The sequence below is a fragment of the Euleptes europaea genome, chromosome 5, assembly GCF_029931775.1.
Source record: "Euleptes europaea isolate rEulEur1 chromosome 5, rEulEur1.hap1, whole genome shotgun sequence".
In the NCBI taxonomy this organism is placed as follows: Eukaryota; Metazoa; Chordata; class Lepidosauria; order Squamata; family Sphaerodactylidae; genus Euleptes; species Euleptes europaea.
Genome location: NC_079316.1, coordinates 64,509,625 through 64,535,699, shown reverse-complemented (window position 1 = coordinate 64,535,699; position 26,075 = coordinate 64,509,625). Strand labels below are relative to the sequence as shown.

At 42.0% G+C, this 26,075-nt stretch overlaps 1 protein-coding gene across 1 annotated transcript in view; it reads left to right on the top strand.

Moving 5' to 3' along the window:
- The window catches only part of SHTN1 (shootin 1), a 95,864-nt gene that overhangs the window by 6,407 nt on the left and 63,382 nt on the right, over positions 1-26,075 (top strand). The window contains exons 2-7 of the mRNA XM_056850464.1: positions 803-863; positions 11,431-11,525; positions 16,218-16,386; positions 19,078-19,175; positions 20,685-20,766; positions 22,526-22,620. Of these exons, the coding sequence (XP_056706442.1) occupies positions 11,439-11,525; positions 16,218-16,386; positions 19,078-19,175; positions 20,685-20,766; positions 22,526-22,620 (531 nt within the window). The 5' untranslated portion in view covers positions 803-863; positions 11,431-11,438. The remainder of the gene's footprint in view (positions 1-802; positions 864-11,430; positions 11,526-16,217; positions 16,387-19,077; positions 19,176-20,684; positions 20,767-22,525; positions 22,621-26,075) is intronic.

Genomic DNA, 26,075 nt, shown 5'->3' with positions numbered 1-26,075 from the left:
ATGATTTCTGAGCTCATATCATGATGTTTGCCCATAATTATAAAAGTTTGGGCTTATAATGCAAGAAGCCATAAGACAGAGTCGCGTCTGAGAACGTGCATTCAGTAGCTCCTTCTAGTCTTTTTTTTTTTAAATTAATGAACAATATTTTTCCTGAATACTAATAAATGTAAATAACGTTCTCAATTAGCCAATAATCTTTTACAAAACCTGCACTGTCGTTTCTTGTCCTTGAAATTGTACAGACGATAACACAAAAGAAGTGCAACATGCCTGCTCCCTGTATTTGTGCAGAATTTATGCTAACCTTGTTAATTGGATATTAAAGAATTGGGGCTGGAATTCGTAGTTATCTGCTCTAGGTTTTCAGCCTGGAGCTGGTTCATACTGCTCTATTAAAGCTTGAGTATAAATATTGCCTAAATCAAAAAGGCAAAATAGGCATCAGTTGTGGAATGAGCTTGGACAAGCTTTTCTGTATTATTCATAAAGGCAGTGATTTGTAAATGATTTCATATGTTTTCATATTTTTTTTGCAGGCTGCTTTATCTTGTTGTAATATGTGTTTAGAATTTATAGCCCTGCATAGGTATTTTGCCACTGAAACTTGGGTATGTCTTGCAGCTGAACTTAAAAAGTATGATTAGGCTGAGTTATCTGTTTCTGGTTTGCAAAAATTTTAAGTTCACCTGCTCTTGTAGCAGTATCTGAATCTTTCATTGATGCTGTACTAACTGCTACTTTCAGGTTACATGGAAACATCTATGATTTTTCACAGCATGTGTGTTGCATCTTTTTTCAGTGTGACAAAATCAAACAGGAGAGAGATGAAGCGGTCAAGAAACTGGAGGAGTTTCAAAAAAGTAAGTGGCCTTTTGAAAAGGAATACAGACAATATGCTGGCACAACAAATGGGCAAAAATCAATTCAAACTATTTAGAGTACAAATAATACTGGTTTTAAGGGTTGTCCATGGCTTTGGGTCATCTGTGCAACTTCATGTAATGACTCTGGAGTTTTACCCATATGAATGAAAGGTGGATTTGGGGTGGGGAGACAGGAGTTCACAGATCCTTTCACTAGGGATGACTGCTGCCTTTCTTCTCATGACCACCCCTGCCTAATTTCCTCTCTAAGTATTCCATCACAGGAATGCTGAGAACCTGGAGGAAGAATAATGTGATCTTTGAAAGACCAACAATAAAAAAGAGTATGGGGGAGAGGCAGAGTAGGTCTCTCTCTTGCATTTAAGGCCCAGTTACATGAATCCCTGGCTCTATGATCAGATCCCCATACTTTCAGTGCAATCCTGAATGTGGGGATAGTTGGGTTGGGGCCAGGGATGGCGCAGCCATGTCACCTTCTGAGCATCTTACCAGCCCAAAAATACAAGGAAAATGTTATTAAAAACAAACAAACATGAAACTCCTCCATAGAGTTTTATGGGGCTATGCCTGCCTTTTTGCTGGCGCAAGTTCACTCTGGCTAAAGGGGGCATTTCCGTGGTGGCTGCCCCAGGAATGTCCCTTTTAGCCGGCACGATCCCTTGCGCTGAGGAAATGCTGCCGCAGCGGCAGTGCTCCATGGCGCTGGCATTAGTGGCCCTGCACCAATGCTTGTGCCAGTTTAGCTGGCGCAAGTGGCAGTTACGCCGGCGCAAGGATCAGGATGTCTCCTGAACCGGTTGGCCCCCCCTTCAGAATTGCTCTGCACAGCTGCAAGAAGCTGATGGTTCCCCACTGTGTGTGTGTGTAAAGTGCCTTCAAGTCGCAGCTGACTTATGGCGACCCCTTTTGGGGTTTTCATGGCAAGAGACTAACAGAGGTGGTTTGCCAGTGCGTTCCTGGTTGTTTTAAGTCCTGGGGGTGGGGTGGGGACGAAACAGGAACCTATATTGTTTCTTTTTGAATCCTTTGTGGCTTAAAACCATGGGGAGAACATTTTTGATTAGGGAAACAGTGCTGGGCTGTAGAATTAAACTCCCGCTTCCCCAGTGCCATGATTCCACTTCATATTGGGGGCTCTCCCATAGCTGCATTTTGCAGCTGAAGGGCATGTCGGGGGATCTGAGCGATCAGAGTCATATGTAGTTTGGCCATTAGTAAGAAGCAGAAGCAGAGAGGAAAATTTGCCTCAGTTTCACCTTCTCTAAAGCCCATTGCAAATTAAGGCAAGACCGCTCTTCTCCCCTAGGCCTTTTGGTCAGAGGACTTGCAGGAGGATTTTTCCTCATGAGTTGCTCCAAAATACGGCAGGAAGCATGGAGTTTCAGTCATAATGGTTCAAAATAAGCGAAAATACATAGGAATTAATGCAAGCAGCGTTAAAGGTACCATTTTGTTGCTGTGCTTTGAAATAATCTTGGCCTCTACCCCAAAAAGTACAAGTGACACTAGAAATGGATGGCATACAATTTTCAGGCATAGTTCACACCTTTTTCTGTCACAGCTTTTGTGTTTTATGAATGCCTCATGGCAAGCAGAAATACAATGGACAGAGATGTACTGATGAGAGAGGTTTCTGTTGCTGAATGCCTATCTGTCATTTAGGCTTTAAGACTTAAGCTCCCCTTGTCATTTTTTGGCATAGCTTTCAAAGTATTGTGTCTGTTTAAAAACAAAACAGAAAACAATGCCACATATGGCATAAAAAAGGAGCGAGGGGTCCTGAGTCTTCAGATGTAATGGATATAGCCCTTCCTCATAGAGCTTTTTCAGTGGGGGAGGCCCCATCTATTGAATTTATCCCATATACACAGCCTTTGAAAGGTATAGACCGTTTCCCCAGCTGAATCCCAACACTGTCTATATAATGTCAAATCATATACCAATAACCACGCTCTGAGCCATGGGTGGGTGATCACTAAAGTTGCCAGGTTCCTTCTCCGGCAGGAAGCTTTTTTCTCTGTGTGTGTGCGCTCACACACCGACGCACGCGCATCACTTCTGGTTTAGAACCGGAAGTGCCACCTTGCAAGGGGCCTTTACCTCTTAGTTTGAGTGGTAAAGCGGCCCTTTACCACTCAAAAGAAGAGGTATAAGGTCCTCACGAGGCAGAACTTCCGGTTCTAAACTGGAAGTGATGCGCGTGCGTCAGCGCGCATGCATGCATGTTTGCCCGCTGACCCTCAGGTGGTCGGCGGGCAGAGGGGTAAATGGCTGGGGGTTTGCCCGCCACCAGCGGGCACCTGGCAACCCTAGTCATCACACCTTCATCTGTAGCACAGGTACAGGCCTCATTTAGTTTCCAGAAGATGTTGTCTGTCTCCTTTTCATTTTGAAGTTCATAACACTCTCTTCATATGTACACACTTCTTCTTGGTTCTTTCTGATTTCTCAATTACCCCCCCTGCCCCCCTCCCACACACCCTTTGCTGTGTCTCTGGAAAATGGTATAGTATGCAGCTGTTCAGTCTGCCAGCTGGATAGCATTACTTGAGGGCTGTAAATAAACAGGACAATTCATTGTCCAAAGCAGTTATTTCTTGTCACTGTTATTTATTAATATAACTTGATATACATAATTCCAACTTTTCATTTCTTCTCTTTTTCCTTCCCATGATCACCAATAGTTCAGTTGCATTTTTCTTTTTAAAATCCCCAGAGATTTATTCCAGCAACCCATAAGGGAGCAGGTCCATCCAGTAAGCTGAATAGCAAGTGAAGGCTGTGTGTGGAATGCATGGTTTTATATCTCTTCAGCATCACCATTAGCAGAACAGGATCATGGGATCCAACCTTATTTTGATTCTGTACTGCAGTGTATCCCAGCAGAATAGGAAAGGAGTTAAGAACAGCTGCTTTTTTTGGGGGGGGGGGAATATCTTGTTAATATCTTACTGCATATTTTTTGACAGGGGACTCTGGCACCAAAGCGGGTTTTGGGTGAACCCCTGATATGTTCTGATTGAAATTAGCCCCTGCTAAGAATGTACCAATGGCAGGAAGGTTTCTCTTCATCTGGGTGCTTGAGTGTTTGTTTCCCTGTTCTTCCCTTTTTATGAGGTAACCAAGTTTTTTTTTTTAAATAATCACACACTGCTTTTTAATTGCAGGTTGTGTTTCTTTGCGACCACTAGGGTTGCAAATAACCAATTTTAAATTAGGTATGGTGACGTCTTTCATTGGCGCAAGGGATAAACATGCTGACTCTCCTCCTCTACCAAACATCGAGTTTTTCACTTGTGTGATAATGGTTCTATTGATTCTGTGTGGTGTCTGGAAATAACAAAGCACAGCTAATGGGAGTGGAAAGGCTCCCATGAATAGCTTCTCAAGAGAGGAGATGACAACAGTTTTGTCGCCTGTTACGTTAGGTCTCTGTCACTATAGTATGTTTTGTTGGGAGTATTAGTGAGATTAAAAAAACTAAACCTAAAACACTGCTGAAGAAGGAATTTATACAGCTGTTGTTTATATTGGCTTCAAAGACACAATTAAGAGGACCCTCCTGTAAACTAGTTTCACACTATTTTACATCATCTTGAAATGATCATGGCATCACCCCTGTATGGCAGAAATTTTCTTAATAAGTCAAATTCCTGAGAAAGAGAAGAGGAAAGAAAAAATAACACAACCAAACACACACACACCTTGTGGCCTGTTGGTGCTTGTTACGATGCTGGGAATTCAAGAGAGTCGCAGAAAATGTCAAGTAGTTAAGATTTAAAATTCAAAAGTAATATTTGCTCCTGTAAAATGTCGTAGGTTTCCTTTATCTTCCTTTTCATGGTTTTTTTAATAAAGGACATACCTTGTAAACATAGCGATAAAATGCCACGAATATTAGGATTTTACAGCAATAATGGAGCCCATTATTTAAACGACAATATAAAAGGCAATTATATTGATGAAGAGCTACACAGGCTTTGTGTCTGTGAATAAACTTGGCCTGTGCTCAGCTTCTATTTGTTCTCCCGGCATAAACACATATTGTGCGTGATTCCTGTTTAATGGGGGCCCAGTTTGTATGCCAAGCAGCTGCATTTTAGGCCCTATAGCGTGATTTCATAGCTCTCTGAAAATTGGTTCTATTCAGCACAAGAGATAGAAGGTGGTGGGGGGGGGGGGAAGCTTCAACACACAATCATTTCTTTTCAATTGGAGCCAGAAAGGTTGATGACAACATGACCATTGTGTGATAATGATAAGACCACTAAGGATCTGTACTTCTCATCAAGGCTTTCACACAACAGCAGATACAATTTAATTCACTGCTCTGTCAGCAGTGCTGATACCATTATGCCGTCTGTCTCCACAGTTATAATCACTGTCCTCCGAGAAATGCAGTTGAAATGATCTTGAGCAGTCAAAGAAACTCTCAATTAAGGCTGCCACTTCCAATGTGTCAGATTGTGTCTTATGCACTTGGTACAATTTTCACTTCCAATCCTGTTTATTTACAATGTCGGCCAGTAATTACGCTTAACGTGTCATTTAGTGAGGGTGCCCCTGCCAAGGAGATTGTTGGGTGCTGCAGTACCATTGAGTGGGAGTTTCTTGCAGTCAATGCCATCAGCGGCTTTTAGTCCCTGATGGGATGCGGTAGTAATGTTGATAATGCAAGTATCACGCTCATCAAGTCATAATTAGATGCCACTCAAATGTGCCACTTGTAATAACAGTGTTGATTCATGTTTTCTCGGTGACTGCAACTACTAATTAGTTAAGTGGTTTTTGGTTGGCCTGCATTTGCTGCATATTATTATTACCCCTGAAAAAATGTTGAGGTTGGAGAGGTTTCTGGCCACTTAGTGCTGCTTTATGAATTTTAATATCAACATAATAAGAACTTTGAGCAGTCTTAGTGGGGGAAAAAATTGTATTTCATTTTTTTATAGATTCCCCCCCGCTTTTCTGGAATGTAGTCATAATTGCAGGTTAACTAATCTTAAACGAATCATGAGTTATCTCTAGTAAGACAGGCCTCTCTTTTTTTTTCTTTAACTAGTTTATGTGAAATGTAAATTTTCTCCTATTATTTAATGTAAAGGGAGTCCATTTATTTATTTATTGGCTGACCTTGTGACATCACAAAGCATTTTTAAATGAGGAATATGCAAGCCCTTTCCCCACCTCCATTTTTATCAGTGAATTAGACCAGATATAAGAACCTCTTGTTACATCAGTGATAGATTCTGTTTCTATCCATGGTGCTTACTACGACTAGGGTTACCAGCTCCAGTTTGGGAAATATCTAGAGATTTTGGGGGTGGAGCCTGAGAAGGGTGGTGTTTGGGGAGTGAAGGGACTTCGGTTGGGTATAATGCCATAGAGTCTACCTTCAAAAGTGGCCATTTTCTCCAAGTTAACTGATCCCTGTCTCGATCAGTTGCAATTAGGGTTACCAGGTCCCTCTCTGACACCGGCGGGAGGTTTTTGGGGCAGAACCTGAGGAGGGTGGGGTTGGGGAGGTAGGGTTGCCAACTTCCGGGTACTAGCTGGAGATCTCCTGCTATTACATCTGATCTCCAGCCAATAGAGATCAGTTCACCTGGAGAAAATGGCTGCTTTGGCAATTGGACTCCATGGCATTGAAGCCCCTCCCCTTCCCAAACCCTGCTCTCCTCAGGTTCTGTCCCAGAAACCTCCCGCCAGTGGTGAAGAGGGACCTGGCAACTCTATGGGGAGGGGAGGGACTTCAGTGCCATAGAGTCCAATTGCCAAAGCGGCCATTTTCTCCAGGTGAACTGATCTCTCTCAGCTGGAGATCAGTTGTAATAGCAGGAGATCTCCAGCTAATACCTGGAGGTTGGCAACCCTAGTTGTAATAATGTGTGTACTCCAGCTACCACCTGGAGGTTAGCAATCCTAATTATGACTGTTCACTAGAGGTGTGCCTTTTGGGTTTGGAAATAATCAGAGTGTGGTGCATAATGCCACATTTTAGGGTTGCCAAGTACCCGGTGGTGGCAGGCAAAACCCCACCAATCCACCTGGCTGCCCACCGACCAGCTGAGGGTCGGCAGGCAAGCGTGCATGTGTGCCGACATGCCACGCCATGTCACTTCTGGTTTATGCCCCTTGCAATGCAGCGTTTCCGGGTGTAAACCGGAAGTGACGCAGTCGCATCGGCGCAGCCACGTGCATGCAATCCCTGTCTCAGCTCCGCTCCAAAAACTCCTGCCGGAGGAGAAGGAGGACCTGGCAACCCTACCATATTTGGAATATTTCTAATATTTTCAAATCTTGTCATGCCAGTTGTCTGGGATCACACCAATTCTTATGGGGCGAAAACGCACGGGAGGTTTTCCTTGGATTTGCCGCTCTCTAAATGTACATTTTCCCCAGCCAAATTCTCAGAACTCAAAAATAAGCCCCCATGAAGAGTTTTGAGAATTCAGATGGGGAAAATGTGCATCTAGAGAGCGGCAAAACCTCCCATGCGTTTTTTGCCCATGGAAAGCAAGCAGGCTGCCTGGGAAATGAAAGTGAAACATATCCTGGAGACAGCCCAGGCTGAGCTGCTTGACATACGAAAGTGAAACCCTAACAAATGGGCCACCAAGGGAGGTCTGGACAGGGAGCTGAATGCCAAGGGGACCAGGATGAGAGTGGTCGATGTCTGTCTACACTTAAGGAACCCTAAAGCAGGAACAGACGGCCGAAAGCACTTTCACGTTGGCCCATTCCAACTGAAAGGCGAGCCTAGCTGCTTTATAATCCCTCTGCTGCCCTCTGACCATTTGTTGTTGATTAATACTCTGCATGCCAAAAGAGTCCTCCCCATGAACTTTTCCAAGCACCTCATCCTACATTTGATTGCAGCGCTACCCGTTAGTATATAAATGTATTCATATTTAAGAATAAATTTTAGGATTACTATACTGATAGATTAATTAGACTGTAGATTAATTGGAACATTTTATGTTGGGCATAAGAGTAAATTTTGTTAGACTGAGATTACATTTAGATAATTTTTAAATTTAATGAAGTGAGAGAAATACAATTTAGTGAGAGCGTTTCGTGTGTGTGTGTTCTGTTTTTTAGCAGAGAGTGCTTGGGTGCTGATTGTATGAATCGTGGGCAAGACAGAGGAAGCTGGTGCTGAGAAAAAGCTTCAGGAATGTGATTTTCACTAGTGCAAGCAGAAGTCAGATGACCTTGGCTTACTAGGCTGAGACATCTGGTCAAGGTGGATGTGGGAATGATGTCCTGCTCATCACCAGGTGTGCCACAGCAAGCAGGTCCCACACCACTAATGCCTGAAACATCAGTTGGTGCAAAAACTGGTTTTGCTCAATGGCAGGCTTCCATTGCTAGGCTCCCTTTTGAGTGGAAGGGAACAGGACACACCAGTCCCTACTTCTGAAATTTGATGAGATCGGCCTACACCACACCTCTTGCCCTCCCAGCTGGGTATAGGGTAGCCAACCTCCAGGTACTAGCTGGAGATCTCTGGCTATTACAGCTGATCTCCAGCTGATAGAGATCAGTTCATCTGGAGAAAATGGCTGCTTTGGCAATTAGACCCTATGGCATTGAAGTCCCTCCCCTCCCCAAACCCCGCCCTTCTTAGGCTCTGCCCCAAAAACCTCCCGCCGGTGACGAAGAGGGACCTGGCAACCCTAGCTGGGTAGTAAGTGATGGGAAAGACCTCTGTCTGAAACCCAGGAGAGCTGCTGCCAGTGTGACAGCACATTTCTCTCAAGTAACTTTTTATTCTTCAAACAACATAAAACAACGTATACAACATACCACACACATTCCATTACAGAATCAGTACTTTATACCTACAACAAGATTTCCATCTAAAACCCTATGGAGCGGAACTGAATCAATCTATACTGTGTAGCGTTAATCTTAAAAGTAAATAGAACTTTACCAGGAGAAGGATTATATAGAATTGTACTCTAACAGTAACCTTTGTACAGACTGACTACATTACAAAACCTGAATAATGTTATCTTATACTTATGTCATTTACTGAGCCTCTCAACCATTATATCTAAGAACAAGAATATACCTTTGCATATAGGCCTATTAAAAAAAAAAAAAGGCCTGTTTTCATTAAACTACATGTATTAAATTGCTTATAAATGTTTATATTTGTGATCAAACAAACAATTGTATTTATTTGTTTATTTATTATTTCCATTTGTTACCCCGCTCTTTCCGGCCAAAGCCAGGCTCAGAGCGGCTTTACTTTTACTTTTAAAGTCTTTACTTGCTGGCCGAAGGCAGACAAATCCCCCTGGGGCGGGGGAGAGTTCCAAAATTCACCGCAGTTACCTAGAACGCCCTCTTTCGGGTTGTCAGTCACCCTCTGTCTTCTAATGGTGGGGGCACTTGAAGCAGGGTGTCGAAGGATGAGCAAAGTGGGCGAAGGCGGTTCTTAAGAAAACCTGGTACACATGTTGTTAAAATGTTATATCAATATTCAGTTGGTGATTTTTTTTAAAGAAGGGAAAAGTCTCTGATGGTGCAGAAAGGTGGCCGGTGGCTGCTGCTGGGAGACTGGGGGCAGGGAAAATGGGGGAAACCGACCATGTGGAAGCTTAATTGCCACTCTGCTGTATCAGCAAACACAGCATCAATGGGGACAGTCCTGTCCCGTGTGGAAAACACTGCAAGAAGCCAGTGCATATGCCAAGTAGGAGAATAATCCCCTCCCTTACAGCCCCCAGTGAAATGAGCACTCCAGAAATGAATCACTTGTCCTGTTGTCTTGTTTGTAAGAAAGATTTGAGGCCAGGACACCTCGACTACCTTCTCCAATATGGATCTATCTGTAAGAATATCTGGTGAAGCGCTGCTTGGTGTCCTTCCACATTGGTGTCCTGCAATCGTCTTGTTGGGCTTCCTAGAGGCACCTGGTTGGCCAATGTGTGAACAGACTGCTGGACTTGATGGGCCTGGGTCTGATCCAGCAGGGCTTTTCTTATGTTTCTTATGTTCACATTAAAAATTTCACAGTCATAATGCATGTTTTTGTACCCTCCCTGTTAATTTTTCATAAGATGGTTTTGTTTAAAAGACTTTGAACTTGGTTAGTTAAACTGAACACACTGTTCTACTGGTACTAATAAATGACACCTAGGCCTATGTAACTAACTTGTTGGGTGGCCTTGGGCCAGTCACACTCTGTTCTAACCTGCCTCACAGCTTTAATAATGTAAAGCTGTTGGGGCTCACCATTGGCAAGAAAGGTGTGATATAAATGAAGTAAATAAACACAATAATAACTGTTGGTGGTGATAGTCATTCACTGTGCCGAACTATCAAAGTGGCCAGGAACACAGGCATTCTGTAGAATACTCACAGGTAGCATGGCAGAAGCCCCCTCCATTCCCAAAATGTCACCCCTAAGACTACGCCTTGGTATTATTGCAAGATCTTTCTGCTTGGCTTCAGTTAAGCTCTTTGCTTAGGGTGGCCAGGTCCCTCTTCGCCACCGGTGGGAGGTTTTGGGGGCAGACCCTGAGGAGGGCGGCATTTGGGAAGGGGAGGGACTTCAATGCCACAAAGTCCAATTGCCAAAGCCACCATTTTCTCCAGGTGAACTGATCTCTATCGGCTGGATATCAGTTGTAATAGCAGGAGATCTCCAGCTAGTACCTGGAAGTTGGCAACCCTATCTCTGCTACAGATTTGTTTTTGTGAAGTAAGTTTTTAGACATGTAAAGTAAATGTTAGACATTTGCATGGAATAAAAACATCTGGGCCTTATTTTAGTCCTTCCTGTTCTTCATTAGTTTAAATGATTTTTACGTTAGCGATAATATAGAGTATAGAAAACTGGGCAAGGGAGTTAAGGTTGGGAACAGTGTGGTGCTATGAGAATGGATGCTATGAGCTTTGAAAAAAATATAATTGAGAGTAGGGATGCCAGCCTCCAGGTGGGACCTGGGGATCCCCTGGAATTACAACTCATCTCCAGACTACAGAGATCAGTTCCCCTGGAAAAAATGGATACTTTGGAGGGTGGACTCAATGGCATTTTACCCCACTGAAGTTCCTGCCCCCCTTGCTCCATCCTCAGATTTCCAGGAGTTTCCCAACATGGAACATCAACCCTACTTCCATCCCCTGCTGGTGGCCAGGGGGGATCTGGCAACCCTAACTAAAGAAGAGGCTTTTTGCTAGGAGTAAGACTAGGAAAGTGGAGAAGAAGGGCTATGGGAAAGGAGAACCACAGGTCTAATAAGCCAAAGAGAGAAAAGGGCCTAGTCTCAATCCTGTAAAATCCACAGAGGTTTGGAAATACAAGAGGCTGCATTGGGATACAAATGTATATGTAAAATATGGGGAATATTTTAGATTAATATTGTGCTTAATCTGCTTGTAATACTGCTTTTTAAAACATGGTTGAAGTGGAAATTCAATATATTCATAATCACAGGATGAATAAACTGACTGAAAAAGAGAGTAGAGGAAGTTCTGACTCAGATTAAACTTCATATGAATCAAATATTTTCCCCTAATCCTCTAGTTTCTCACATGGTCATTGAGGAAGTCAGTTGCATACAAAGCCACCTTGAAATTGAGAAGACATGTCGTGAAAGTGCAGAAGCTCTGGCCACAAAGGTAAGAAGCCTTGATATTTTCTTGGAGGACAGAATTCAAAGGTATATACACAGTTCCTTTCAGGGTTCTGGAAGTCTGATCCAACATTACCAGTTTTCTGAAGTCCTCTGATAAGTGTCACCATATGTGAACAGCTCTTCAGAGTTTTGGTTAAAGAAAGTTTTTCCTCAGCACCTGCTATCTAAGGTCCTTGAGCTGGAGATGTCAAATAAACCATATGTTCATCTCTTGAGTCATTGCTTCATCTCCCCTGTTTTCTTCTGGTCTGTTTAGCCACCTGGGGAAATTTCATATTCGGCATTGGTGACTGGTAGTGAAATCCTATGCAGAGTTACTCCAGCCTTATCTACACACAAAGAGGTTCAGCAAAATCCTTCACAACCTGATTCTTCCTGTATCTAGATACGATGAGCTCTTTCATGCTTCCAGTTTGGTTTGGGCAATAATCAGATGTGGCAGAATTCCTACAGGGAAAGCTCTACTATGTAGAAAATTATGAGCAACGTGTGTAACTTGTTAGAAGATAATTGAGCATGCTATATTTTGTAATGGTAATTAGCTAAATACAGAGACCTGGTATGTGGCATTCTTCATATGGGTTGCATGCTATTTTCTATGTGAGTTTTTATGTGATAATATTTATGAAGAAGATCTGAGTTGTGGTGCTTTGATCTGGGGAAGTAAGTAAGCTGGGAGTGTGGTTGTGTACTTTTTAACATTATAGAAATTATTTATTTGTAAGAATGCTGAATAGCCAAAGAAAAATGTTTGCTCAATTAGATTTAAAAAGTTTTTTAAAAAATAAAAAAATGGAAAAGTGACACCAAACAGAAAGGGAAATTCAGGAAGTGTTTAGCTTTTTAGCTTCCCACTTTATGCATCTGAGTTAATTGATAAACAAGTTAAGAAATGTCCTGTAAGTCTGTGATATGAAAGAGTAATGAGCTTGAATCAAATGGAAAAGTCAGCCGGAATATTACATTTCAGGTGATTGTTTATGAAAGCAAACCAAGGGGCAGGCGAAAGGTGACCTGTACTGTTCTGTTGATTGCAGTCAGGCTGATGAATTTACCAAGTGTATAATTTTCTATGTTTCATCTCATCAGAAGCACATTATTATTATTATTATTATTATTATTATTATTATTATTATTATTATTAAAGAATGTTTTTATCTCTTTGTGATATATATGCTTGTGGAAAACACATTCGAGCCACTTCATCATCAGAAAATGGATTGTAGCAATTTTTAACAACATTTTGTTAGTAATGCTGGCTGGTCTGCATACACTTGTGCATTTTTCCTGCCCAAAGTATATTTTCAGAAGTGGCAAAAACACCACTAGAAAAAAATGTCTTTTAATTTAGATGCATTAGCAATGTACTTTCTGGAGGTATTCACATAATTATTTGCATAATGATACTACATTAGAATTCATAAACTAGTCAATCGAAATATAACTAAGAAAATGAATTTATGTATGTAACTCTCTTTTCTTTCCATTCTTTGTACATAGTGACACACTCTGACAGCAAAGAGACTAGCACGTTTCTGTCTGTCTGCCTTGTCAGAGCTGACTCACACCCTTGATACAAGATGTCCAAGCTATGCTGAGTTCCTCACATTTTCTGTTCAGATCTTAAGGGAGTAAAATCACTTAAAAGAACTAGCAATGTAAGGTTCCTGGAAAGATCTGCCACTTTAATAAATCAGGACTGAAAACTTGGATTGAAAGAGGGGAATGGGCATCAAGATCCATCTCTTGTTACTTGAAAGTAAAGGAGGATTTAATGGCGTAGAGTGACTTCAGGTGTTATGAAATGCAGTGGGAATAGGAAGTGCTCTTTATGGTTCTGGTCAGAATCCAGAATACAGCTCTTTTTTGTCTTCCCATTTGCATCTTTCACTGGCTCTGCTTGCATCTTGACCTCCCCTCGTCTTAGTGGTGGCAACTGGAAAGGAAGAGAAACACATTCTGTTTTGAAAGTGGCTTACAATTAAAATAATTATTTCTTCCCTTCCACAACACGCACACACGTTCCAGAAGCTTGAAAACCTTCTGGTTGCGTTCAACCAATTCATTAAAAAACTGATTACTAGTCTTGCTTTAATGAATGTTACAGTGCAGTTGCTCATTTATATAGCATGTCTGTGTGCTATACCAGTTGGTCTGATACACAGTCAGCTCCATGTGCTCCAGAGGTGTTGCATTTTCACTGTGTTATGGAAGGTTCCACCTGTGTCTTCGAAATCCCCATCATGTACACACACTATTCCTAATTTGAAAAGAATGAGGCAGCAGTTCTGCCACAGAAGTATATGTGAACATTTCCATAGACATCCATGGAGATAGATTACGATGGGTAGTCATGTTAATCTGTCAATAGCAGTAGTAAAGAGCAAGAGTCCAGTAGCACCTTAAAGACTATCAACAATTTCTGGCAGGGTATATGAGCTTTCGTGAGCCACAGCTCACTTCTTCAGATACAACTAGAATGTATTCATTCGGATACGTTCCAGCTGTATCTGAAGAAGTGAGCTGTGGCTCATGAAAGCTCATACCCTGCCAGAAATGTTGTTAGTCTTCAAGGTCTGTTCACTGAATCATAGTGATTTCTAGGTTATTAGGCCTGTGGCAGCTTATATGCACGTTAGAACAAAAAATAATTCAGAAGACCAAAAGTTTTACTATGAAGGTATGCATTCCAGTTGTCATCCCCCCATTAAAGGCCTACTCAGTCTTACACATGCCCCTTTCTCAGTGAGAAAAACTGACTATAAATAACATAAATAAAATAATGACTCAGTGAGGTATATATTTTAGATTGTCACCCCAAAAATTATGGTGGTTTCCAATGACAGTGAATAGATGATTAGGAAGAGAGTGCTGATTTCTGCTTTAGCAGTTTTAATATGCATTTGAATTTAAACCTACATTTTAAAACCTCTTCAGTATTTCCCACTTTGGTTAATTATATCTGCCTTAAAAACAACACTGTTTTATTAATTAAAATGTATACTCAAGAACGATAGCTGAACAGTCAAAAGGAATGTAGAATGTTAAAATAAACATTAACATTGTCTCACTTATTGTCTTGTTGTTCTAACCCATGTTGCGCTGACCTCTTTTCATAATTGATTTGTCTGGTTCCTTATAGCAGCCTTCCCCCCCCCTTTTTTTCTTTGAAGCTCAGAGAATCCATTTAGCTTTGCTGAGTATAAGTAATGAACAATATATTGTTAAAACCAAAGGCTGATCAGGTAACCATGTTTTAAACATTCTGAGGGTGCTTTGATAGCTAACACAGACTTCAGAAAACACATTGCTTCTTTCCAAAGTGTATCTAAAAAAAACAATTCAATAAAAACTCCAAAAAGCAAATTGAATGGACAGTTGCAAATCTTGGTGGCCATGTTACCCTCTATGAATGTCCTTCAATGTACTGATGTAGTCTATGTTGCTTTTGCTTGGTAACATTACAAAAAGCGCATTGCCGTCAGTGCTTTCAGCCCAGTTAATTTTACTTTGTGGTTCTCATAACTAGTCTCCATATTACAGTAGACTAAGCTACAGCTCCTGCTTAATGCTTATCTACTATAGCCATGGCATTGAAGAGAATTGGAGCACTGTCATATGTGTAGAGCTCTGTGTGCACATTGATCCCCCGTATTCAAAGCAGTTAATGAAATTTCAGTAATATTATAAGGTTACATCAGTGTTATTGTGCATGGGGAACTGAGACTGTAAGTTTGATGGTGGCTTCTCTATAGCATCATTGTAAGGTTGCCGACAGACCTAGGAAAACATGTCTTGTCCATTTAATAGAGGTTTAATGTGGTACTGGCAAACCACCCCGTAAACAAAGTCTGCCTAGGAAACATCGGGATGTGACATCACCCCATGGGTCAGGAATGACTCAGTGTTTGCGCAGGGGACCTTTACAATGTGGGGAAATAGATAGCTGAAGCTTTTCATGGCATGGAGGTAAATAATATTACCTGGTCAATAGCACCACATAAAGCTTCTGTTAAAGTGACAGGACATTTTTTCCTCAGGCAGTTGGCAACCCTATACAGAAAAGGGGATTACATTTCACAATGTGTCCCCACCATTTTGTTTCTCATAGGGCCCCTTGCAGAGTTTCTCATAGACCCCCTTTCCAGGGAAGGAAAACAACAATTCTATCATTAATGATCACACTAGAAGTTCTTTGCTCTACTCCCAGTGATCTCTCATGTTCCCCAGTGGGGGACCAACCCACAGTTGGAGAAATGATGCTGTACTTTCAGTGGCTTGGATCCTGCTGAAAATATCCACATATGAAAGGATTTCCATCACTGGAGTGTGACTTTCGTGCCTTCTCCATCCTGTGGCACCACAAAAGCCCCCCAGAATGCAGAGAGGCTTCTAGAGGACAGAGAACTCCCAGGAACAGCGTGGAGGGAGATTCAGAAGTAGAGGGCAATTGGTTAAAACTGTCCCCCTTCCTTTCACAGAAACCCTCTGCAGGATCTAACAGTTTCTGAAGGCCATCTTAGAATCAGTGTTTCATGCCTGTACCACAAAAATGGCTCTACTGGTATTGTCTTTATGACTGGCATGTTTCTATCCACTTAAGAAAAAAAAAGAGAGATACCATACATATTTTTAAGGGTGTTTTAGCAACAACGTGAATGTTTTACATTTGTAGTTGAACAAAGAAAACAAGACTCTGAAAAGAATCAGTATGCTGTATATGGCAAAACTGGGACCAGATATAATTACTGAAGAAATCAATATCGATGATGAAGAGTCATCCACAGATACAGAAGGTAGTCCTGTTGCATGCGAGTCAGTGCAATGCCAGCAGCTAATAAAAGGTAAGTGTTCTAGAGAATAGCATTGGTTAGCCTTTTTAAAAAATGAGCATGAATAATGTAGAACAAGTTACTTTGTAATAAGGAAGTGGTTCTGCAAGAGAGTTTGTTGGTTTTGTTGTCATTAACGTGAGTAATTCCCCCCCCCCCAAGAGCATAGTATTCTGATACATGGCTATTCTTTAATGATATGGCAAGTTTCAAGGTTGCGTCACAAGTAACTAATTTTTCTGTGGACGCTGCTTCTGTGTACAAAATAGTATGTATGTGACCTGTGTATGCATTATCATTTGTGACTAATGCATACATGATTTATTTTACAATGTATGCCAACTGCAGTTAAGTCCTAATGGGCAGCAAGTTACTGATGTGTGTGTGTGTATATATATACACACTCATGTTTCATATGTCTCTATTCAAAATCACATACAACAAGGAGCCCAATCCTTTTCCAGTTGTGTGTTGCAAGTATTTTGTTCATAAAGGTATATTTGAAAAACTTCTAGACCCTTCGTATCCTAATGTAATATGTACATGCTTTGTTCTCAGGTTCCCTGTATGCATGTACAAAACATTTTGTGAAAAGAGGCCTAGACTGCATCATGGGTGTTTTTAACACTGATGCTACAGGTCACCATCAAGTTTAAACCTTCTTGCACTGAAGGAGACTTTTGTACGCAACCCCATAGTTGTATTCCCTACTCCCACATTCATACTTTTTTTTTTGCCATGTAGTCACAGCTGACTTATGGTGACCCCATAGGGTTTTCAAGACGAGATGTTCAGAGGTGGTTTGTCATTGCCTGCCTCTGCATAACAACCCTAAACTTCCTTGTTGGTCTCCCATCCAAGTACTAACCAGGGCTAACCCTGCTTAGCTTCTGAGATCTGATGAGATCAGGCTAGCCTGGGATATCTAGGTCAGAGCACATTCAGACTGACACCCCCACCACCAATAAGGACATGAATATGATTTTAGGATTTATGATCTAAGATAGTATTGTTTGATATAGGTTCAAAGAGACACCACTACCATTTACTGTTCTGCCAGCAAATGTTGAGTTGTGACACAGTTCAGATAATGCCAGAAGGGCTGTTATGTTGGCATGGACAACCATTTAGACAGTGGGCTGGATATCTTGATCCATCTGCTGAAAGTGCTGATGGTTGTGGATCTATCCCACTTCTCTTCCCACTTCGGTCCCATCCAAGTTGATTTCTTAGGGTTTCAGGACCCACATATACTAATAGCTTTGTGGTCAGAGAGTTGTTGTGAAGAGGGGAAAGGGGGAAAATGCCCTTTCTGTCTCTTCCATCAGTTGAGCAATTTCATCCCTTGCTCCCTTAATAGTGGAGCCCCTTAGTTGTGTGGTGTCTCCACTGGTCCCACAATGCCAGGAACAAACCTTTTCAGGAATAGTTGGGACGGCTGCTGGGAGGAAAATACAACAAAAGATCTCTTTTTCTTGAATTCACAGACTGAGAAATCCATCCCAGTATTTTCATCTTTTCCTTTTTTTCCCCTTCCCATTATTATATTTGTGCCCATGATTATGTTTATGATTTTGTCACAAGAAACTATGACCAAAAGGAGCATTTTGTTGTTTTCAGATTATTAAATTATGTCATGAATGTGGGCCAAACTAGATGTGACTTTTTAACAAGTTAGGTCGGGCTCCCCAGACTACACATGCAGTCCCCCAGTAGGGCAAATACTTCCCTCTGGGGTAGGGTGGTAAACCATGCAGGGAGAGGCTTAAGTCCCTCTCTTTCTACACCATGATCCTGATCCAAATGGAGTCCCAGCACTTGGGAAACAATTCCCTGCAGCTGCTGTCTAACTGAGGGGATGAGGATACCCTGACCCAATTGATTAAGAAAGTCACACCTAGTTTGGCCCTATATTATATATTTTTGCTTATCACATGGTTTAATGCTGCAGATCTCCCTATGGGGTGATGGTCTATGGGGCTTGTGACCTACCTGTATGTTTGCAGGAATTGGGTCACTGCATTACAAGGCTAAGAACAGCGTAATACATAAATTGTCTTCCAATAAGGTTTTAGAACCAACAAATAGGTCTTGAACAAAGATAACATTTCTAAATATTGTCGAAGGCTTTCACGGTCAGAGTTCATTGGTTCTTGTAGGTTATCCGGGCTGTGTAACCGTGGTCTTGGAATTTTCTTGACGTTTCGCCAGCAACTGTGGCCGGCATCTTCAGAGGAGTAACACTGAAGTGTTACTCCTCTGAAGATGCCGGCCACAGTTGCTGGCGAAACGTCAAGAAAATTCCAAGACCACGGTTACACAGCCCGGATAACCTACAAGAACCAATAACATTTCTAGTTTACATGGGCAGAAACAGATTATCTTTAACATAGACTGAGAGAGGGCTAACTTCCTATACAACAATACTGAGCCCATAAGCCTATGAATTCTGTGTAACAAAAATAAAATTAAGTCAAAGGACTAGACAAGGGAAACTAACTGTGAAAGCAACCTGTAACGGTATCTATCTCTAAGGTCTGTTAGATGACACCTCACAAATGTGCCTACATTTTTAATAATTTAAAAACCTTTTGATGACTGATACTTCGGCTTTTCTGCCAGTGTTTTCTGTCTATGCTTGCTGTGTGTGTTTAGTCTCAAATGTAAAATGAACTCTGATCGCTACCACTTTTGAAAATATAGATCTGCGAGATCAAATTATATCTCTTCAGGAGGAAAAGAAAGACATAGTTATTGAACTGGAAAACCTGAGAAGCAAATATGCAGAAGACGCTGTAGAAGTAAGTATTGCAGTAGGGTAGTAGAGATTCAGAGAGGTTGTCTGGATTTTCTTAATGTACTTTTTTAGAATATAATGATCCATATGTGACATTAATTGCTATCCAACAGAATAGATTTACTTGCCATGTGAATGACTTTTGTATAGTTATGTGCGGCTTTTTTTGAAAGAGACCCTTTTTATAGGACACTTCATCACCCAAATTTCTATTCTCCTCAATTATATAATTATCTGCAGACATCTAGAAAGAACAGTATGGTAAACAGTAATTTGTCCTGAAGTTGGGGGATTCAGGTGAGTTGTCCTGAATTGTAACTAGCAAACCTCTAGTGAAGCTGTAGTCGTGTACTAGGGCATGGGACTTCTATAGAGGTTGTAGGTGAACATCTTCCAACAAGATTTTCTCCAGGCCTTCCTCCATGATTTTTGGGGCCTGAGGAAGAACAAGGAGAGTGCAGTGTAGAGGCCTTCTCTGCATGATACCACTGTACCATGCTGAGATAAGTTATAGTCATGACCTTAACTTTGTGTTTATTTGGAGTGTGCAAAAAAAGTCAGAGGCACATTTTTGTAATTTAAAAAAATTGAATCTGATTCTCTAGAATTAAAATTAGTTGTATTGGAAATTACTACCAGATTGATTTTGTTGTTGTTGTTGTGAGAAGCACATTTCTTGGTATCACTCCCCCACACACACACACACAAAGAAATTAGGTGAAAAACTAATGTATTGGGACATAAGACCCACTGAAATAAATGGAACATATGTAAGAGTAAACATGTTTAGGATTGTAATGTTAGCTAAAAAAAGGAAGCTCCAGGAACTTGCTATACATTAGGAGCACCTCAACAAGAATACACTGTGTTTGGAACTTTGGTAGGTAAGGGCCAACCTACACATTACATCTATCATGTGATCACCATAGGATCTTGCAGCAGAAAGCCAACTACATGTTCCCTGTACGAACTCAATTCAGAAGCAACATCGGGGAAGGTCCTAACCTCTATGCCCTATTGTTGGAACACTAGACTAACTGGGTGGCTACTGTGTGATGCCTGACTAGATGGACTACTGGTCTGATCCAGTAGGGCTCTTATGTTCTAATTTTCCTAACCAGCAACATTCCTAGGGGTGCTATTTGCATTCAGTACATGTGTAGCCACTTGATGGGGGCAAATAATGCCCTCTGGGCCATTTTGGGTCATGAAAATGGCCGTGGGTGGAAGGCAGGAGCCTCCCCCCCACTGCAGTCCCAATCCACATTCCCCCCCTCCCCATAGCTCTTCTATAGGAAACTCACAGCTGGTGTCTTGCTGCAAGTCCCCATCATGATCATATGGTAGATGTGACGTGTTGTTTGTATCTAACTTTTAATTAAAAGTCAATTTTTGTATATCAGACTGGAAAATCGATAACTGTAGTTTTTCCTCCCTGTCTCATTAAGTGCTTTGATTATTTTCCTGATTATCTCTACATTGCTTGACTAGTGTTTGTTTCCTACTCTTCTAGGTAATTAAAGTAAAGGAAGAAAATGCAGCTCTGACAGCCGAAATTCATAAGCAGCAGAAAGTGTTGGAAAAATGTAATCGAGGTTTGTATGTGTGCTTTATATTTTCCTTCTCTTGTTTTCTTGGTGTCAGTTTATTTTTGAGAGGTATCTATCCTTAGATACAGTAAGACCCAACACTGTTGCCCCTGACTTTGGTTAACTGCATTGGTGCTGTACAGTAATTAACACTAACAGTGCAATCCGAGGGCAAGAACACACACTGTACTTAACCATGCTGCCAAAAAATAGACTCGCTGTAGTAAGTGATCCTGCTTTGGCCATAGTTACTTCCCACATAGATAGTTGCTGTCATGCTGAGAGCTATACCCCCAGTCTGTGTTCCTGATGGCTGTACAGATGTACAATGTGATGGCTATAATGCACAAGTTAAGTAATTCCAGACAGGGGTGACTGGCTGCAGCTCTGGCATTTTGGGTGGCAAGCTAATGGCAAGTATAACTGGCGCTTTAGGCCTGAAGCTGTTGGAAGCTGGTGCTTTAGGCCTGAAGCTGCTTTTATCTGGTGCATGAAACAGGTAGTATTCAAAAGTTCTTTACCATAATGGCTAAAATCAAACGGAAAACTAAACAAAATTAGACATTCAGTTTTGGCCTCTTAAAATGTATCTGCTTTAAAAAAAAAGTTGGCCACTTTTGCTTTTCTCACTTTATTATGAATAGTATAATTCAATAGTAAGAAGACTGCTGGCCTTTTAATATTGTTGAAATTTACAGTAAATGCAATCCTAAGCAGAATGATACCCTTTTAAGCCCGTAAACTTCAGTGGATCTAGAAAGGTTTAACCCTGCTTAGAATTACACTGTAAATCAACCAGCAGTGAATCTTTCCAGAAGCCAGGAAAGCCAGATCAGTATCAGATGTTATTTCAGGTGAATAGGACAGGCTTCTGGAAGGAATCCATAAGGACATAAGAAAGGCCACGCTGGATCAGACCAAGGTCCATCAAGTCCAGCAGTCTGTTTACCCAGTGGCCAATCAGGTGCCTCTAGGAAGCCCACAAGCAAGTTGCCTCTAGGAAGTCAATTACCAGTCTTTTGGAGATGGAGGTATGATCAGAAATTCTTATCACATCTCAGAGAACACTTCAGTGGCTTTCTTTATAAAAGTCCTGTTTTAGGCAGTTTACAATTAAAAACCATGGTATAAAATACAAGCCATTAAAAAAGCACAAGCCGTTAGATACAAGCAGCATAAAAACTGTCCATAAAAGAGGCACCCCAGCTGATGATAAACCTCTAATTAAAAGCCAGAGTTTAATTAAAAGCCAGAGTGGCACCTAAAAGAAAGTAAAGCAGATTTCAGGCAAGCCTCAAGAGGGAGGGTATTCCAAAACTGAGGTGCCACCATAGAAAATGCCCTGTCACTAGTCGCCACCTGCCTCACCTCTGCAGGTGAAGGCCTGGGGAGCAGGGCTTGAGAAACAAATCTCAACTGGTGGGCTGAATAGTATGGATAGATAGACAGTCCTTCAGGCCCTTCATTAGCATTATCGTTGTGTGGCTATTGCCACTGAAGGAAGCCTCCATCTGTCCTTTAGTACATTAGCATCGTTATTTAACTACAGAACAGGATTGGCACTACAGCCACCACAGCAGTACTGGCATAGGTGGGATTACTCTGGATATATTATGACTGCTCGCAGCCATAGTTTGCATAATCCATGGCCTAATAAAAGCTAAATCCTTTTTTGTTTTCCTTCCTAATCCATTATTATTCATCTTTGCCTCTTGCTATGTGTGTTGTGGTGTGTTTGGGCGTTTGTTTGTTTTGCTTTAAATAGTGTCTGTACTGGCAGTAGAAGAATATGAAGAACTACAAGTAAACTTTGAATTGGAGAAAAATCTGCGGAAGAGAGCAGAATCCTTTGCGCAAGAGGTATGTAAATCAACAGGGCCTATCGACCGTACCACCACATTAGAAATAGTTTTAAAATGATCTTAGGGCAAAGTGAAGAATGGCTTTCACAAAGGCAGCATTAGTACTTCACCAAGTTGCATTGTAACTTGAAGCGGCAGCCCCCCAGGCTTACCTGGGGCCACTTTTGTGGCCACGGGGTGGGGGAGCATGCAAAAGGAAGGAATCCCCCCCCCGCAGCTCCTCGGCAACGGCAGAGGGCGGTGATGGTTGGTCCCAGCTATGGCTGGGCTGGCCAATCAGCCACCAGAGCCTGCAGGGGAAGAGCAGAGCTTTCAGGAGGAGCAGAAGCCAGAGCTTCACCCTGGCCCCTGCCCCTCCTTTGTTCAGGAAGCTGTGTCTGGGGGCAGCCGCATACTGCTTCCTAGTTGCACTGCAAGTTGAAATGTGTGCAGTTCTCAAACAAGTCACAGAAGGGGGGAGAGACGTCTTTATAAATAAAGAAAATGCAGAGCATTTCAAGCAACAAGTGACCTTTAGTAAGGGAACTTACGCCAGCCAGATATTCTGTCAAGATACCTATGTTTATCCTAATTGTAATAGAACTCTTATTTGTAAAATATACATTTATCCAGTGTTGTTGTTAGATCCTGGTGCAGGTTCTTTTCATGAAAGTGGTCTTCATGACTTGAAACACAAGTTTCTGTTTATGAATAAAATTGTCTCTTGACTGTTATCTAACTATGTTTATTTTGGGTGCTTTTCTCATAGAATGGCGTGGAAATGTTGCCTTGCACATATTTCTGTGACTCTGTCCTTTTCTCACTTGCAAAGAGCCTCTTTAGGTATGCACAAAGGTTTACAAGCATCAGTTTATGTTCAGAATTTAAGGCCACTTCTGAAGTACTCACAAGTTTGGAGAGGAGGGGGGTCTTAACCAGCAGCATAGAAAACGGAGCTATGAAGCACCACTGCCCACATGGAGCACACTATGTGTCTGCTAGTTTGCGTCTCTTGTGTGTAAAATGCACATACTGCTAATTTTCTTCCTGGCTGGATTTTACGAAGTCTATCGTTGTGTCTATGACAAATGTTTTTATATTAAATCAGTAACAGTGGAATTCTATGTACCGCTACTCCAGTGTGAGCCCATTAATTTCAATGGGCTTAGATTGGAGTGATTCTGTATAGGATTGCACTGTAAATCTATCATATCAGTATTCTTGGAGGAGCAAATTTGAATTCTCATTCACTCATTAAATGAAAACAATAATCCCAGAAGATAGTTTATAGCTTGCCTCAGTGATTCATTCTTGGTGGCTTTATGGTGGGTGTCCCATTCTAGGAATGCTAATTACGTCCACTTGTTCCTTGTTTTGAACAGTGCAGTTTCTTCATGACTAAATCATGTGCATTCAGGGATGTACAGCTGTATCAAATTTGCTGTGCATTATACAGGAGCTAATCCTAGCAGAGTGAATGTTTTTGTTTGCTGAAGTGTGTCAGGGAGAGAAAAGTCAAGAGCGTTGACACAATCGGAAATGTGCTTTCGCTCCAGGGCCTGGTTGAAGACCACTGGAAAAGCCTCTTCAGTTGGTTTCAAACATTAACAACTCTTAAAGTGTTTTGTGATCATTGTCTACAAAGTCAAAGTTATTGGAAAAAAATGTCCTGTGAAGGAAATAGGTATGTGCTTTTCTCCCACTGAGTTCAGAGTACATCTTCATCAGCGGGTTTTGTTGTTCCTATGCTCAAGGAAGCAGGATCCAAAAAACCTTTGCTTCCTGTCACATGTGCTAAGACCGCCCTCTGATATCCAGTTCTCTTCCTGCCTTAGAGGGATAAGCAGCATTTGTGGTTAGCTCTGTAGCAAACCTTCTTTCCTAGCCTTTGCACTTCAATAATTATTCCTGTCTAACTTTATTTCTGTGTTTTTTCTTAGTCCTAATCTTGGTCTGTGTGCACCCAGCAGCCTTTTTCTCTTGTATCTACTGTTTTCCCTCGTCTTTGCCTCTGTCTCCCCCTCCCCTCCCCCCTCCTCCATTTACAGTATGTCTGAGAGTGGAGATAGGGCTTCAGAGGAATTAATGTCAGGAGACGAGGAGCAAGTTGAAGGACTCCTCCCCCCCCCGACAGCTTTCCCTAGTGGCGTCCAAGAGACGCGAAGGGGAAAAACGGGCAAATCGGCCTGATTTGCAGGCGGCGGCACAAAAACGGAGCTTCCAGCCGGGAGACATTCAAAACAGCACGAAAAAGACACGCACGGACAAGATGGCCACCGCAACTCCCCGTTCGGCCTCTAGAGGTTACGAGGGCGAACTTGATCCCAGTGATGCCGGCTCCTCTGGAGTTCATGCGACTGGGACTACCCCGCGTAATGCTAAAAATGTTCATTTTTTATTTGCGGAAGGGGGGGAGGGCAACTTAAGTCTGATAAATTTAATGCGGCAGACATTGAGAGAGGACTGTCAGAGACACTGTCCTTCAGTGTTACTCCTCTGAAGATGCCTGCCACAGCTGCTGGCGAAACGTCAGGAAAGAAAATACCAAGACCACGGTTACACAGCCCGGATAACCTACAAGAACCAATGAACTCTGACCGTGAAAGCCTTCGACAATATATTGAGAGAGGAGTTTGCCCAAATTAGCAACCATTCTTGTGGGGATGTCACAAGATCCAGATTCTCATCCCCGGGTTCCAGGGCTTCCATCCACTCTGAGTCAGAATGTGGGGAATGCTCCAGCGACACACACCATGCCTGGCCAACTAAGGCAGCAAGGCAGGCACCATTGTCCTCTTCCAGCAGGAACAGGTCCCCTTCTCCCTCTTCTAGCGATAGAGAAGAGAGTGAGTTCTCAGGAGAAGACAAGGAGGGGGAGGAGACTCAAAATCAGGAACAACAATCCCAGTTATTTGCTGGGGAAGATTATCAGGCGTTCCTGAGCAAGGTATTGGTAGCCTTAGATCTTCATGAGGATGAGGACTCAGAGGCTTCCAAAAGTAAGACTAAGTTTAGGGGCATGAAGGAATTCTTCACCAGACTGAGGACCCATACCTGGGCTGTGCCTTTTCCTGAATACTTTAAGGACCTTCTCAAAAATGAATGGGAGAAGCCTCTCTCTAACAGACAGCTCCCCACTGCTGTTAGAAGAATGTATAATCTAGAGTCCTGAGCTCCTAACCTCCTTCAGGTTCCCTTAGTTGAAGCACCAGTCGCCGCTCTGCAATCCACCAGCTTACTTTCTGAGGATGGGGCTGGCAACATCAGGGACCCTCTAGATAGAAAAGCTGATTATGCTATCAAAAAGGCCCATGAGGCTTCGGCCGTATCCATACAAACATCGGCTACGGCAGCATTGGTGGCTCGGGCATCCATCATGTGGATCAGAAAAATAATTGACCTTACTCCACAAGACAATAAAAGGGTTCTGAGTGGTCATAACAGAGTTCTTAAAGCAGTAAATTTTATGGCGGA